This window comes from Guillardia theta (genome assembly GCF_000315625.1).
Source record: "Guillardia theta CCMP2712 unplaced genomic scaffold GUITHscaffold_21, whole genome shotgun sequence".
Classification (NCBI taxonomy): domain Eukaryota; class Cryptophyceae; order Pyrenomonadales; family Geminigeraceae; genus Guillardia; species Guillardia theta.
In genome coordinates this window covers 37,818-52,282 of record NW_005434653.1, presented here as the reverse complement: position 1 = coordinate 52,282, position 14,465 = coordinate 37,818, and the positions used below count along the sequence as shown (strand labels likewise).

Here is a 14,465-nt window from a genome sequence, read left to right as displayed (position 1 = left end):
CACCTCATGCCGATGGACATGATGCGTGATAACATCTCCATCCCGACACCGGTAATCTACAAGGCTCATGTTGGACTACCTGTATCAAGAGGCCATCATGACTAACCTTTGCTCGCCTTCTCGTCGTTCACTCTCAGCCTGCCGAGCTCCATGGCCTTGAAGGCAAGTCAATCTATCGCGTCTTCGTTTTCTCCTCCTCCTCCTCCTCCTCCTCCTCCTCCTCCTCCTCCTCCCTCTTCCTCTCCCTCCTTTTCCTCCTCCTCCTCTTCACACACCTCGGTGTAGTACTGCAGCGAGTCCTCAAAGTACGGAAATTCCTGGTGGGGTCAAGTCAGCCCTCTGCTGCCACCTCCACCTCCTCCTCCTCGTCTGACCTGCGAGAACACCTCCAGGAGCAGCCTTCCCACCCATCTCGCCTGCATCCACATTGTCAGTGGACTCCTCACAGAGTCTCACCGGCTGACTTTGATCGACGTGCCGAACTCGAACCGGTAGGGGGGAACAACTCGAAACCTCTCCGTGTAATGGAAGGTCCATTCCTTGACCTCGTTCTGCACATCTGTAAGGGAGTCGCTTGCAGGAGACGGCAGGTGACCTGCCAGCATGAGGTTTCTGCAGGATGCAGGAAACGGTTCTTGTCCTGCGGCCTCTTGTTGGAAGGGTCGTTCCTCTTCCCTGCCCTCAGGTCAAACGGCAAGGAGCCTCTCTCTCAGGGTCCAGCTCACCCGTCGGCTTCTTGGTGGGCGCCTGCCGCTCTTCAGATGCCATGGAGGAAGAACAAAGAGCTATGACGAGGACGAGGAGGTGAAGATCACCCAGAATGTTGACGGTGGGTGACTTCCTGGACGCAGCCCGGTCACAAAACCCATTCAATATGTCAACACCTATGACGTCTGAGACTCCTGTCCTGTCCTGTCCTGTCCTGTCCTGTCCTGTCCTGTCCTGTCCTGTCCTGTCCTGTCCTGTCCTGTCCTGTCCTGTCCTACCCCCCCGTGCTCCAGATCCGTCCATTACTGAGCCATGATGAAACTTTCAAACTTCAACTTAAAAAACCCTCTAAACTTCAACTTTTAGACCTGAAACTTTCCGGGGAAATTGCCTCTTATTATTATTAGTGCCGTTACATCTAACTGCCAATTGACCGTTTTAGCTGAAATAACCGTCAGGTGGAAAGACGCTGCGAAGAGGCGCGACAATGCTGTTCCAGGTGCGTGCGGGGAAAACGGGCAAATGAGCAGAACGAATGCAGAGAGAGGAAGAGGGTTCAGGATCAAGGGCAAGAGGGCAAGATAGCAGGACATGTATGTCAGAGAATTCGAACAGAGCAGCCTGTGCAGATGTTCAGCCATACATGACAGAGTGGTTGAAGTACTAGGGGACGGAAGTTGTCTCAAGAGCAATGATACTATTAGACCAACTATATGATGGTTGAACAAGTTTCTATCAAGTATTGAAGACGATCAAGTCGGAATCTCTGAGTGAGCGCGTAAAGCTCAAGGCCGAGTGATTCGCACAAGTTGAGATCGTTGTAAGAGATTTGGTTCGCGTATATTAGCACTTTATTGTGAAAGAAGCACAGCAGGAGCATTTTTTTCTCATGAACAATGTATTTTCATCAATCGTTAAACACGTTTCCAGATTGCTCCCACCCAAAAGCTTGCTTATGGATTTGTATCCGGCGTTTTCGGATGTGCTGCCACTGGAAACACTGATGAGGTACACGATGCCTTACCCCTGCATACTCTGACCTCTTGCATGTTAGGACATGGGTGCTGTTACTATCTGCCCTGATGCTCCGATGACCAACAACGGACCAAGGGTAGGAAGGGGATGAAGACAATGGCCGGTGAATTGACGCACTTGCAGATTGACTGGCTTGCTCCTCAGTTTCAGGGTGATAGCGGAGCTTATGCTGCACCGGTGCGTTAATTGGCATGTTCGTCTCGTTTGTCTGATTTGTTTGCAGGTTGCAATCCTGTAAATTCTTTAACCCTTACGGCTTCCAACTTATACTTCAGCAATGAATGAAACAACGAAAAAGTTAGCTCCGGACCAGATTGATATCAAGATAGAACATCTCGGATCGCTTGAGATGTTGTAAGTTCTGACATGCAGAAACGTCAAAAGCAGCTACACATGGTTCAGCAAGAGTCACCACAAGGTAGAACCCCGTCCTCATCCTTGAGGGAGCAATCAGCACCATGAGCCTGAGCGATTTGAGATCACACCCCTGGACGCAAGGCAACAGGGATAGGGTTGCGCGTGAACTTACCTTGAGGAGCTTGCAAACTTCCAGCCGATCGGATGCGCACGCGCAATGCAACGCAGTTTGACCATCCGAAGCTGCAGCGTTGACCTCCGCCTTGGCCTGCATGGATATCAGACAAAGAAGAAACTCCTGGCAACGATCTCGGTACTTGCAGAAGTATCGTGACGAGGTCGGCGTCTCCAGCGTCTGCAGCGAAGTGGAGGAGAGTCTGCATGTGGACATCATTCGGATGATTGAGGTACAAGAGAGCTACTTGTCCATCTTCGTCCTTCTGGTTGACACGCGAGCCATCCTTGAGGAGCAGCTGCAGGTACCGTCAGTCTCCTGGGACCCCTCCTCCTCATCCTCCTCCTGCTGACCGTCAGTTCATCTTTCCTCCCTCTCCCGTAGAGGTCGAATACGTCAAGATCATTCGCGACATCCTACACACCATCGTGTAAGCAACTGAGCATGTGATGGCGTTCCGGACGACTCTCACTTCATCTTCGCACTGACTGCGCATGGTGCTCACCGACGGCCCGAGTTTCATGGTAGCGTTTGTTCTATTGTCGTCCTTTCGCTCTAGGAGAAACTCGATCTCCTCATGGACATCCCTGTTTGGTTCCACCTGCCCTGTGTTCCCTCTCCACTGAGGACAGATGCTGTCAACCTCCTTCACCTGGACATGATCTCAGTCAACCATATGCTTGATTGCTGTCCTCACATATTCTTCCTCTGCCTCCTCCTGCGTCATTCCCTCAAGCTCCTTCCATGCCGACCATTTCGCCTTTGCTTCCAACATCAGCATTGAAAGTCACCTACCATCACACCTTTCCGACGAAATCGAGAAATCCTGGCTTCGGGGCATCGCACTTGCCCACCTGGGCCGATGTCACACTGATGCTGCAGCGAGCGAGAAGAAGCATGATACTGTCGCTTGCTTGTAGAGAGCATACAGCCTCAGCTGCTGTTCGCTGTGATGGTCGAAACACAGCAGGTCAGCGGAGGCCTCCGATTATCCAAGTTATCACCTGCTCAACGATGTCGGCGGGTTGCGAATGTAATTTGCTGAAGAAGGGTCTTAAAACCGAGGAGATGAGATAAGGTGAGGAGAACAAGTGAGAGGGACTGAGATAGGCACAGAGCAAGGAATACAAGCGAGAAACATGTGGTATAAACAAATGGCACAGAGGAGAAACAGATGGAAGGAGACAGGGTGAACGGAGTAACGGCCGTATTTAGGAGGAAGGGAGGGAGGGAGGGAGGGAGGGAGGGAGGGAGGAATGCATGAAGGAAGGAAGGACGGACGGCGAGGGCAAGCAGGGCAGCAGAGGGAAGCGAGAGGATTGAGAGGAGAGGAGACGGGCAACTAGATGGGAGGTTGGCGGGAAGAGCCGCAGGACCCCAGTCCCTCGATCTGCTTGCCTGCATTCTTGAAGTCCATAGACGCACCACGGTCTGAGGCGGATCGCGAACCCTACAAGAAAAAAAATAGAAAAAAAAGAAAGAAAGAAAGTGCGATACTATCTGAGCATCCCCTGCTTTTACGCATACCCTTCTCCTCTTCCCCTCTTTCCTCTTTGCTCTCCTCCTCGTCTCTCCCGGTTTCTTCTCCTCCTCGTCTCTCCCGGTCTCCTCTCCCTCTTAGCATCTCAGCATCGCACCTCTTGTCTCTCTGACTTGTCGAGCCCCTCCTCTCACCAGCGTCTGCCATGCGCGTCGGCAGGACAGTCGACGCTCTCAGGCCTCTTCTCTTGCATGGCCTGTGCGTCTCTTGTGCTTGCGATGATCGTCGTGTGATGTCATGCCCGCCATGGCTAAGGGGATGAGATGCTTGTAGTTGCAGTGAGGAGGGAGCAATAGTGAATGATGATGCTGCAGCATGTAGGAGAGAAGCCGGGGAGACTTTGTGCTGCCTGCCTTGACCCTGTTGCTCTAGTTTTGTTCTAGTTGAGTTTTCGTTTGCAATGATCGTCGTGTGATGTCATGCCCGCCATGGCTAAGGGGATGAGATGCTTGTAGTTGCAGTGAGGAGGGAGCAATAGTGAATGATGATGCTGCAGCATGTAGGAGAGAAGCCGGGGAGACTTTGTGCTGCCTGCCTTGACCCTGTTGCTCTAGTTTTGTTCTAGTTGAGTTTTCGTTTGCAAGTCGAGCCATGTCGAGCAAGCCAATCGCTGTCATCGTCGGCCCAGGTCACCCACCATCACGCTAGTTGACAGGCTCGTTGCTGAGGTCAGCACGCGCAGGGTCGAAGCACGACAAAGGAGGGTCCATGAAGGAAATCCCTCCCTCCTCCCGATGGGTGAGGGGCGAGGGAAAACTGAAAGGTAGTGACGAGCTCGTTCAGGGCCTGGGAGGTGCCTTGTCCCTGCGGTTTGCTCAAGGTGGAGGATGTGAAGGGAGGCCGAGAGGAGTGAAAGGCTGGCAGGCGGATATCACGTTGCGCTCCTCGCTAGACGGAAGGATGTGGTTGAGGTGACTAGAGAGGAAATGGAGCGGGGGAATGGGGAGGGAGGAGGGGAGGGAGGAGGGGAGGGAGGAGGGGAGGGAGGAGTGAGAAGAGAAGACTGAACCTAGTTTACAGGCGGTAGCGGAGGAGGTAAGGAATCAAGGTACGACAACTTTCCTTCTCCCTCCTCTCTTTCCCCTCCCTTCCTGTCTTCCATTCTCACGGAACCCCAGGAGGAACTGCTACCTCCATCTGCTGCGATGTCACGGACATGGAGAGCGTCTCTACCGCCTTCAAACAGATCTTCTCGCTCGGCAAGGTGGAGGTGCTCCCTTCCCGTGCTTGTTCTTCTCCCGTCTCATCTCGCAGCTCTCAGGTCATGATTTACAACGTGGCTCCTCCGTTTCCTCCTGGACACGAATTCCCCAACCTCCCTGCTGCTCATGACATCGACCCGCAGTTCTTTGACTCTGCCTTTAAGTATTCCAAAATCTTCATCCCCTCTCCTCCTTCATCCTCGTTCTGATGATCTGAGCAGCATCGGAGTCACTGGCTGCCTTCGATGCAACAGTCAAGTCGTCCCCAAGATGATCGAGCAGGCCAGTAGAGTCTTCCCCCTGGCTCCTTGTTCCCCTCTTCCTCCACCGCTCATCTTCAGGTTCAGGGCAAGGGAACGATCCTCCTTTCCGGCGCTACTGCTTCTCTGAGGTTAGCTCTCTCCGCTGCCTCCCCTTCCTTGACTGGTGTCTCTCAGAGGAGGTAAGAAGTTCGGGTCGGTGGCTCCGGTCAAGGCAGCGCTGCGTTCCTACGGGCAGTCGCTGTTCCAGGAGCTCGCTGCTCAAGGAGTTCATGTTGGCCATGTCATCATTGACGGAGTCATCGAATCGCCCAACACCAAGGGATGGGGCACCAACGTCCCGCTCATGGACCCTGCGCACATTGCCGAACAGTACTGGAACCTCCACGTTCAACCTCGCTCTGTGTGGAGCTATGAGGTGAGACTTAAACTTCTCCAGCTCTGACCCTGCAGGATATCGCTGACTTTCAGATTAGATTCAGATATCACCGTCAGAGGGATCGGTAGGCCATAGGCTATAGAGAAACCTGAGATTATACTCTGAATTCATAAACATGTTTTCAGATTCCCAGCGGCTCTAATTATTATCTCTTTTCACCATCACTTTAGATTCACGTGTGTAAGGCAAAAGCATTATGCTCTAGACATGGTGTTCTGGGGAAGCACTGTCGTACGAGAGATCCTCTCGAGGTGTACAAGGAGAGCATTCTGCTGTTGGTCTACCGGGGGAGACATCTCCTGTCCTGCCTGTTGTTTCTGGACCCACAGGAGCCGCTTTCAAATCCTCCCCCGGGATAGCTGCGAGAGACTGTAAGGCAAACAGAGCAAGTTCTTCCAGTGAGCTGGTGCAGCTCTCGGCTGTCGTCTCCGCAACCTCCTTCTCTTCGTCACAATCCTGAGATGGAGAATCGGACTCGTTGCTGCAATCAGAATGAAGGCTTTCCTCAGTCTCCTCCTGGTATATAAGGTCACGATCCACTTGTAGAGGAATATAGAGGCATACATTGGCTTGTTCGGCTGTGATCATGCACAGCAGCCCAAGCACACGATCCGCTTGTGCTTGCATCATCGCCTTTTGATCTTCGTGTTCGTGTGGGTTGTTCCCTGGAGCGCGGGTTTCCGAACCTTCCGGGGGGCCTAACGGAACAGCCGAGCCTGTTTCACTGCCAATGTTGGTTTTCTTGGTCTTCCCAGAAGTAGAAAGTTTCTGAGACTTGCAGGCCTTGTTCTTAGGATCTTCATTGCCTGAAACACCCAATGAAACCAATGCATGTGCAGCAGACATTCTCAAGTTTGCTGCATTGGCTCTTCGACATCTGGAGGGGAATAAATCCAAGAAACAAGCAAAAAGCGTGCTCACCTGTATCGGAACGCTTTGCAGTGGCGATGGGACTTACTGCATTCCGACAAGGAGCAACAGCACCTGTAAACCATCATGAATATTTCCCAGTTTAACAAAGATGTGTTTTACTCTTGACGGCAGGTCGGACACGACCAATGCCCCATCTTCCATGAAGAACTTGAAGAAGGATCGGTATTGTCTCCTAAGTGAACAGCCAAACAATACGTGCAAAATCTACACAACAGTCAGGTTATCTTTCACAAGCAGATACTTCCAACCTATGAGTACAATCTGGCGACTCGCACGCCAGCATATTGACCTTGACGTGCTGCACAAGTACATCATGATGGAGCTTTCAAACACAGATATTTGACCTGACAAAAATGACAATATTTATCGTGTTCTTTTTCTTTCTTGATGTTCTTTCCCTCATTGACATTCAAGCAAGACTGAGATAAAATTGATTCTAGTGACGAGTTTCGCTTGCGTTTCCCAGCCATTCCCTTGCCATCGGCATCTTGCGTGCGATTGTTTGTTCGCGAAGGGGTCTTGAGCTTCGTCGCTGCTGAGTCATCCTTCTTGACTGGCTTCTTGGGACTGAAAAGGGGCTTCCAATAGGCGCTCTGGACCTCTCCTTTGACTCTTATGTCGCTCGCACTCTTGACAGCAAGACGAAGCGATTGTCGTGCTGATTTATGAATGGCTCCGTTGCCCGTGCTTGGAGCCCGGTACTCACTTGCGCACCCTTGGGGGGTAGAACCCCCCATATCAAACACTGAGTTCGACCACATACCATGACAAGGTGTAGGATTTGCCAACATCACTGGACAGTCTACTGGTGACATCCACTTGTGCGGCGGCTATGAAACAAAATGTTTGAGAAGAGCAGGGCGGTAGTGCTGCGAACGCAAATGTGCCCAAACTAACAGAAAAAGGCGAGTTGAACTAGTCCGATAACCAGAGAGCAGAGCTGGAAAAAGAACGAGAAATACAAAGAATACAACGACGATACGCTTGGGTAAGCGATCGACTCAACCGAATGACCGGAAAGATTGTGGTCCTGACCAGGGCGAAGCAGCCCCAACCTTGCTCTTGGTCTATTTACCAAGACCAACCACTCGATGGGAAAAGAATGCCCAGCTAAGGATGAGGAATCTGTCTCGATCGCACCTCAGGGCTGACGGAATCCAACAGCTCTTGATCACAGGAGGATGTTCAACCCTCCCGCGCTCAAACGGAGCTGGCAGCCATGGCGGGAAGGGCAATGCTGGGGTGCGCAGTTGGTTGGAGTGGGAAACGGGGGGTAGGGTAGGGGTGGGGCAGTGGTGGTATGCCAGTCGGGCCATAGGAAGGTGCTAGTCACAATCATAGGAAATACAAGTTACTAGGAGTCGTAAGCGAGGGTAGTCCTCGAGGAGGCACATCAGAGAGGTGGAGGTTGCTGTGATTTCCAAGGGTAGTGTCTATAGGAACAAGGGGTGGTAGAAAGCGTTCTTGTCAGGTAAGGTTATTAGGGTCGAAAGGGTAGGGGTTCCTTGGGTTGCAAGGGTTGCAGGGAGTGTGTACGGGTCCTTCCTCTATCATTCCAAGGGGTACCTGTGACTACCTATCACCCCGCTTGTTCATAACCCCCTCCTTTCGTTGGAATATTTTGCACCGAGGGGGTGGGTCCCGGGGTCCAGATTGTAGTCGGGCTTCGGTTGAGTAGTCAGAGAAGGGGTAGCTGCGGTGGTAAAGCAAGGGATAGCCAGGGTAGGTAGTAAACTTTATGCTGTAGGGTAGGGGGTATCATTCAAGTCATGAATTCCTGGGGTAGGTCTCAGGTGACTTGGGGTACAGGGGTAGTTTCTGGTTTTGAGGCGGACCTATAAAATTGCTGGTCGGAAAGCAACCCCTTGTATTCTCTTTAACCACAGGAACAGTTCAATGATTATGTTGAAATCTGGATGAATGTTCGTGGACAGATCAAATGTTAGGAGAAACATTTCACTGAGTTGGGTCTCATTCCATCAAAAAATTCAGAAAGACCACCCCACATTCGATCTTCGTCACAGAAATTTTTTGATATTTCCGGATCAGAATCTAGTGAGGGGTGATTAGTGATAGGGTTGGTGGGGTTCTGACCCTCAGAGGGGGTATACTGTGTGACTGGGTGCTGCCAGTAGCAAGTAAAGTGGGGTGGGTAGCGCAAGTATGAGACGCAGAGAGCACCCTGTGTGTAGTGAGATGGTGGACGGGTGGGGTGGTTTCCTCATCTTCAGGGGTATAAAAGTAGTTTTAAACTCATTTGTGATATGGGTAGGGTGCAATTGTTTAGGAGCATTTACGACCATTCGTGTGAAACGTTGTGGCAAAATAAGGAAGTTGGATTCAAAAATTTCAGGGTAATTTGAAATTATCATAATTGTTATCTAAAAATGATTTGAGATGTCCAGAGTTTCCTGGCCCAGTACTCCATTTCCATTACGGCCTCTCAAAATTACAATATTTTAAAATGTGATTCATACGAGAGTTATTATTACAAGTTGGATCAAGAGTTTTATATTAGCACCCCACTGAACGTATCAGAACTTATGGCGGGCCCGGCGCGGCCGAACCGGGCGGGCCCAGGGTGCCAGACTTCCAGACTCGGAGGCTCCCGGAGTCCCGGGCGCCGCACTCGACTCGCCGCGAGTCGGGTCGGACTCGGACTCCCGGCCGCCGCCGGGCGGCCTGGGCTCGGAACTTGAGAAGCGGCGGCGTCGGACTCACTGGGGCCTCTTTATTTCTCTGGAGTCCTCAGACTTCGAAGTTCGGCTTATGGCCAGCCTGCCAGTGCGCCTGGGATGCATCAATCAAGCAAGAACACCTTGAAAATCCCGGTAAGAATGCCTCAGCCTCCTCGAATCCGATGTGATCTCCCTGTCATCAGACACAGTTGTTACAAAACAAACTTGTCAACCGTGTGTACTGTCAGAAAGGAAAAGGGCGGGCTGAGGCTTGAAAAAGCGTCACCGGGGACTCCTCAAAACAGCTTGGCATGATAGCCGAGCGAACAAGCATTCGTACTGGAACTGAATCTATCATATACATGCTTGAAAGGATAACAGCACGATATAGCCGTCTAAATGTGGTGTACCGAAATGAAGTACACGAAGTACGGAATCCGAAACCTTCTCGAGCCTTTTAGCTATAATTGTTGCGATCACTCTGATGGTATGTACACGTCAGCTTTGAGCGACTAGCGACAGACCTTCTCCAAGCATATCATCTCTGGGTATCCTTAACTCAACAGCCCCGTCCAAACATGATCAAACAAACAAACCTAATAAATTGCAACTCCTCCAGTGTTCCTGTCAACAGTCTCGGGACAAATTCGTATCAAATTGTCGTTGATTGTGACATCTAAATAAGCTTCAAAACATAACGAATTCGACAATCGAGTTCCGTCTGCGATTTATAAGTGAGCCTTTATGATTTGACCGATACTTTCAACAAACTTAACATGCTATGTACAATCTAAAGAATAACTATTTACAGCCGTCGCTCTCATCGGCCTACCGCACAAAGATGCTTTCATGTCGCACGCAGCTGATCTCCGAAAGCTTGCAAGCTTTCGACGCAGCCTGAGAAATGCTCTGCAGCACCAGCTCTCCCTTGCCGTCGTCCTTCCGATGGCTCAATGACGTCCCGGGACGTTGACTCGCGAGATTGTCGACGTATGCTTGCTGTGCCGCATTGAGGCGGAAGGCCTTTCTGGCGATACCGCGAGACGGTAGGGACAGGCGCTCGTTGAGGAGGACAAAGGAAGCGGAAGTCATGGCGAGTTGAAAGGAGGAGAAGAGATGATCACGACGGGAGTATGCGTAGGAGATGAGTAGGAGGTGCAGTATTTACTACAGGGAAGAATGGTGTAGTAAACGTACCATGCGGCTCCTTGCAATCTCAGTGACAGCATCTCGCACCCATACAGCACACCTACAGCTCTTTACTACATATCTTCCATGTCAGCAATGTCAGCAACGGGGAGCTAGCCCATGATCGAAGGGAGAAGATGCTAAAAAAAGCCGAATATTGCGCCAATTCAAACGAAGTGACAAGCTATCAGAATCAGGATGTCAATTTATTTGGGAATCGCTACTACCCCTGCAAATCAGTCTTTCCACCCCCACCAATTACTGTGCGTCCGTTTAAAGGATCTGTTGCTCAGCCGTTCAAATTGTAAAGAAGGTCCGTGCTGATCAGGGATCCGGTCAGTTTCTGTACTGTAGTAAAGAGTGCTGTCACTGAGATTGCAAGGAGCCGCATGGTACGTTTACTACACCATTCTTCCCTGTAGTAAATACTGCACCTCCTACTCATCTCCTACGCATACTCCCGTCGTGATCATCTCTTCTCCTCCTTTCAACTCGCCATGACTTCCGCTTCCTTTGTCCTCCTCAACGAGCGCCTGTCCCTCCCGTCTCGCGGTATCGCCAGAAAGGCCTTCCGCCTCAATGCGGCACAGCAAGCATACGTCGACAATCTCGCGAGTCAACGTCCCGGGACGTCATTGAGCCATCGGAAGGACGACGGCAAGGGAGAGCTGGTGCTGCAGAGCATTTCTCAGGCTGCGTCGAAAGCTTGCAAGCTTTCGGAGATCAGCTGCGTGCGACATGAAAGCATCTTTGTGCGGTAGGCCGATGAGAGCGACGGCTGTAAATAGTTATTCTTTAGATTGTACATAGCATGTTAAGTTTGTTGAAAGTATCGGTCAAATCATAAAGGCTCACTTAAAGTACGCATTGGTATTGAGAGCTGTCAAAAAAAAATTCTGTTAAACTCTGCATTGTCATGGATTGCAATCTTCTAAACCACCTGTCGCACCACTTCGCTACACGAGAAAAGTATCAGCTGAAGCAGTCGGCAACAGTTGCGGCGGCGGCGGCAGCAGCAGTATTCAATAAATCAGCTGGCTGAAACATGAGATGATGATGCATGATAAATTCCGAGGAATTGGTGTCTCAGGAGAATTCGACCCCATGCTGCTTTTCATCGCATGTCTCTGCAATGTGGAAAATGCACACAGGAGGCACGAGATTCCGATTTGGTTTCTTGATGGGCTGTTTTCAAAAGGAATGCGTATGATGACTTCCAATGAATTGTTTTCACAGCACATCCTCACCTATCCCTTGAGACCATATTTTCTCAGACAAGTTTCAGAGATGATTCACTTTTTCCATCTTCTCATCATTCAAAACAGCTGTCTTGTCATTGTTTTCAACATGTGTTTGTATTGGTTTGCTGTAACTTCAGTCAAGGCCACAGTAAACCAAACCGAGGCTGTCTGAACAAATGTCTGAACCATTCTTCAGTTTTGAAGACACAGGTTGCCAGCATGAAATTGGAGTGTACTTTCATCGTTCATTTTCATACATCGCCCGACTCCTGGCTAAAACACAACGATCCAACATCTTCAGTCAGTGTAGGGCATATATGCTTCAGTGATGCAGCCATCATCCTTCACTAATGGTGCTCGCCCATTTTTCTTGAGCAGGGCGGGAGAGTTTCACTGGGTCAAGTAGTTTTCAGCTTGACATAGGACGGCCACTAGTTCTGCTCCACAAAGACGAACCGGAAGAGCCTCAACGTCGCGGCCCAACGGCCAGTCAACCAGCAATTAACGGTCAAAACTTGAGTATGAGGGGGATGAGGAATCAAGAGTTGTACACTTATCGCGGCTTGATGTGCGTCACAAGTCTCCGAAAATTGCGCCGGTGCTTGTTGAAGGGGTGGTTTCCCCTTGCTGATATGCTCAGTTGGGGGGGTGGGGCTCGACTATCTGATGCTTCACGAGTTTGGGCAATAAATATGTAAATGTCTTCAAAACGTTTTAGAGACATTAACATTGTTTTAAAGTCAGTGATCCGTGATCAACAACGTACCGGGGGAATGCTGCTGAGCTAGTGGGGTACTTTTAGCAGGACTACAGACGGGTACTTTCTATTTATTTCATACAATACTTTTATAGCAAATTTTCATTATTGACAAAGAAAACATTCTTGGGTAAAACCAGATGCCGATAGGGTACCTAGGGGGGGGCCGATGATCTGGGTCCTAGGAAGTAGCCTAGGTAGTGCTGCACGCCGGCAGTACGCAGTGATGAGAGTATCGTAGAGTTTCATTTGATGGCCAGGAGACAAGAAGGCTGCTGAGGGGAGGCCGGCGGCGAAGGGGCGGTGAGAACGTTCATGGCTAGCATTGAAATTGAGGTTGAAGGTCAGCAGTCCGAACCTGTCTTGATTCAGACTCCGAGGAGAACAGATTTCAAACCCGGATTCTCGCATGCCTACATGCATGTTAGCGGGGACTTCCTTCAGAGAAGCACTGTGGAGAGAAAAGTATACAAGATCAACCCATGGCTGATCTTGTTCTCCCACGAGCCTCTGTCTGCGCTCCTTACTTTACGTCCCGTACAATTCATTTTCGTGGTGGTTGGATCACTATGGATCATTCTTGAATCAGTGTCTCTCCACAGGATTCAATCTACTGGCTACTTTTCCCTTTTCCCGAACAAGGCAGGTTCAAGAGAGTTTCTGCATCAAGATTTTCTTGGGAAAAACCATCTTCCTTGCACATGGGAGTTGTCGCTGCAGTTAGCAACCAGGTACATATCGAACCAAGCAGGTAGGGCACTGTTTCAACTGATACCTTCAAGTAACTCGCATGTGAAGGTCTTGATTTTCGCGGGCTTTCTTGATGGACTTTTCAACTCTATCATCTTCTTCGGTATGCTAGCTGAGGGCTACAACGAAACTGCTTTGGAGGCATCACGTCACGAGTTCTTGATCTATGCAATCTCGGTGAGCTGTCTGTTCTGAAAAGGTCAATCTTGTGACAACTTGATTTGTCAGGATCTTTTCTTCTTTCCAGCTCCTTTGATCTTCAGCGAACTTTATGTGGTCGAGCAAGTCTTTCTAGCACATATTATGATCTTTGCTTCTGCCTTGGGAGCAGGACGAGTCAGATATGAGAGCATCTTCGTGTTTGCAGCAACCGTTTTCTTCCTGGCTTGCCGCGAGCTTACGAGGTCGAGAACCTTGAGTGAAGCCTTACACAGCTCATCGGTGTTTGAGAAGGAATGGGAAGAGGTGAAAGGCAGCCAATCGATATTTCGCTTGATGAATTCTCTACGCAATGTGCGGGGATGGGGTCCCTATGGTCCAACATTCATCCTGCCCAACTCCGCTGACAATCATATCCCTGGCGAGTCTGAGACGAACAAGGAGATTGATGAAGAGAATCTTCGAAGGGAAAACCTTGATCAGCTGTACGCCCAGGCGCTCGTCATCGACCCCGTCTTCCTCTCCAAGGTCAAGGCCCTGGCCGAGGCCTCCGACGGCTTCTTCTTGGCACAGTCTGACAACGACGAGCCCCAGTACGTGCGCTGGCGAGATGTGATCGCAGACCCGACGCTCGAGAGCTCAGTCTGCTGGGCAAAGATCAAGAACGCCACCAGATCGATCGAGAAAGTCTTGTTGCTCTGTGACACTAAAGTACCTCGTCTCACAGACGTGGTGCGGCAGAGCATCGTCTTCAAGGACCTCGACCAACTCTGCGACTGCCTGGACAAGATCGCCAGAGACCCGGAGATCCAGGTGCTGCAGATAAAGAACAGGCTGGATCCAGACTTCGACAGCAAGATATCGGGTGGCTACAGAGACGTCGCGATCAACCTACGGGTGGTGAGCGACGAGACGAGGAAGAAGGGGGTGGAGGGGCACATCTGTGAGCTACAGCTCATACTCGTTGACTTTCACAAGCTCAAGACCCTGGAAGGGCACAAACGATACGTGCAGTTCCGAAACCTCCGATGCGAGTGAGCTGG

General features: G+C 50.5%; 6 protein-coding genes across 6 annotated transcripts in view; 3 read left to right on the top strand and 3 right to left on the bottom strand.

Moving 5' to 3' along the window:
• The window catches only part of GUITHDRAFT_151750 (hypothetical protein), a gene marked incomplete at its 3' end in the record, with an annotated part of 1,744 nt that extends 897 nt beyond the window's left edge, over positions 1 to 847 (bottom strand). The window contains exons 1-7 of the mRNA XM_005835368.1: positions 726 to 847; positions 596 to 675; positions 465 to 551; positions 375 to 416; positions 276 to 317; positions 107 to 155; positions 4 to 56 (exon numbers count right to left, since the gene is read on the bottom strand). Of these exons, the coding sequence (XP_005835425.1) occupies positions 4 to 56; positions 107 to 155; positions 276 to 317; positions 375 to 416; positions 465 to 551; positions 596 to 675; positions 726 to 768 (396 nt within the window). The remainder of the gene's footprint in view (positions 1 to 3; positions 57 to 106; positions 156 to 275; positions 318 to 374; positions 417 to 464; positions 552 to 595; positions 676 to 725) is intronic.
• Positions 848 to 1,181: 334 nt separating this feature from the next.
• On the top strand, positions 1,182 to 2,009 carry GUITHDRAFT_151749 (hypothetical protein). Its single transcript, XM_005835367.1, has 5 exons — positions 1,182 to 1,207; positions 1,639 to 1,716; positions 1,763 to 1,819; positions 1,867 to 1,920; positions 1,967 to 2,009. Exons 1-5 carry the CDS (start codon positions 1,196 to 1,198, stop codon positions 1,979 to 1,981), a joined length of 216 nt encoding a protein of 71 aa, XP_005835424.1. The 5' UTR covers positions 1,182 to 1,195; the 3' UTR covers positions 1,982 to 2,009.
• A 930-nt stretch (positions 2,010 to 2,939) lies between these two features.
• Positions 2,940 to 3,221, bottom strand: GUITHDRAFT_68636 (hypothetical protein; the record flags this gene model as incomplete). Its single annotated transcript, XM_005835366.1, has 3 exons — positions 2,940 to 3,035; positions 3,079 to 3,129; positions 3,180 to 3,221. Coding segments are annotated over 3 exons (189 nt in total), but the record flags the coding sequence as incomplete, so codon positions are not given.
• A 1,158-nt stretch (positions 3,222 to 4,379) lies between these two features.
• Positions 4,380 to 5,844, top strand: GUITHDRAFT_151748 (Rossmann-fold NAD(P)(+)-binding protein). Its single transcript, XM_005835365.1, has 10 exons — positions 4,380 to 4,443; positions 4,498 to 4,553; positions 4,599 to 4,635; positions 4,680 to 4,726; positions 4,836 to 4,863; positions 4,934 to 5,025; positions 5,077 to 5,180; positions 5,239 to 5,299; positions 5,365 to 5,407; positions 5,454 to 5,844. Exons 1-10 carry the CDS (start codon positions 4,407 to 4,409, stop codon positions 5,720 to 5,722), a joined length of 774 nt encoding a protein of 257 aa, XP_005835422.1. The 5' UTR covers positions 4,380 to 4,406; the 3' UTR covers positions 5,723 to 5,844.
• GUITHDRAFT_162363 (hypothetical protein) lies at positions 5,818 to 7,890 on the bottom strand. The gene is made up of 5 exons (XM_005835364.1): positions 6,994 to 7,890; positions 6,898 to 6,947; positions 6,798 to 6,853; positions 6,638 to 6,700; positions 5,818 to 6,522 (listed from the first exon to the last, which is right to left on the bottom strand). The coding sequence occupies exons 1-5, from the start codon at positions 7,462 to 7,464 to the stop codon at positions 5,918 to 5,920; spliced, it is 1,245 nt and encodes a 414-aa protein (XP_005835421.1). The 5' UTR covers positions 7,465 to 7,890; the 3' UTR covers positions 5,818 to 5,917.
• A 4,938-nt stretch (positions 7,891 to 12,828) lies between these two features.
• GUITHDRAFT_105588 (hypothetical protein) lies at positions 12,829 to 14,460 on the top strand (the record flags this gene model as incomplete). The annotated part of the gene is made up of 3 exons (XM_005835363.1): positions 12,829 to 13,244; positions 13,296 to 13,440; positions 13,492 to 14,460. 3 exons carry the CDS (start codon positions 12,829 to 12,831, stop codon positions 14,458 to 14,460), a joined length of 1,530 nt encoding a protein of 509 aa, XP_005835420.1.
• Positions 14,461 to 14,465: the final 5 nt, after the last annotated feature.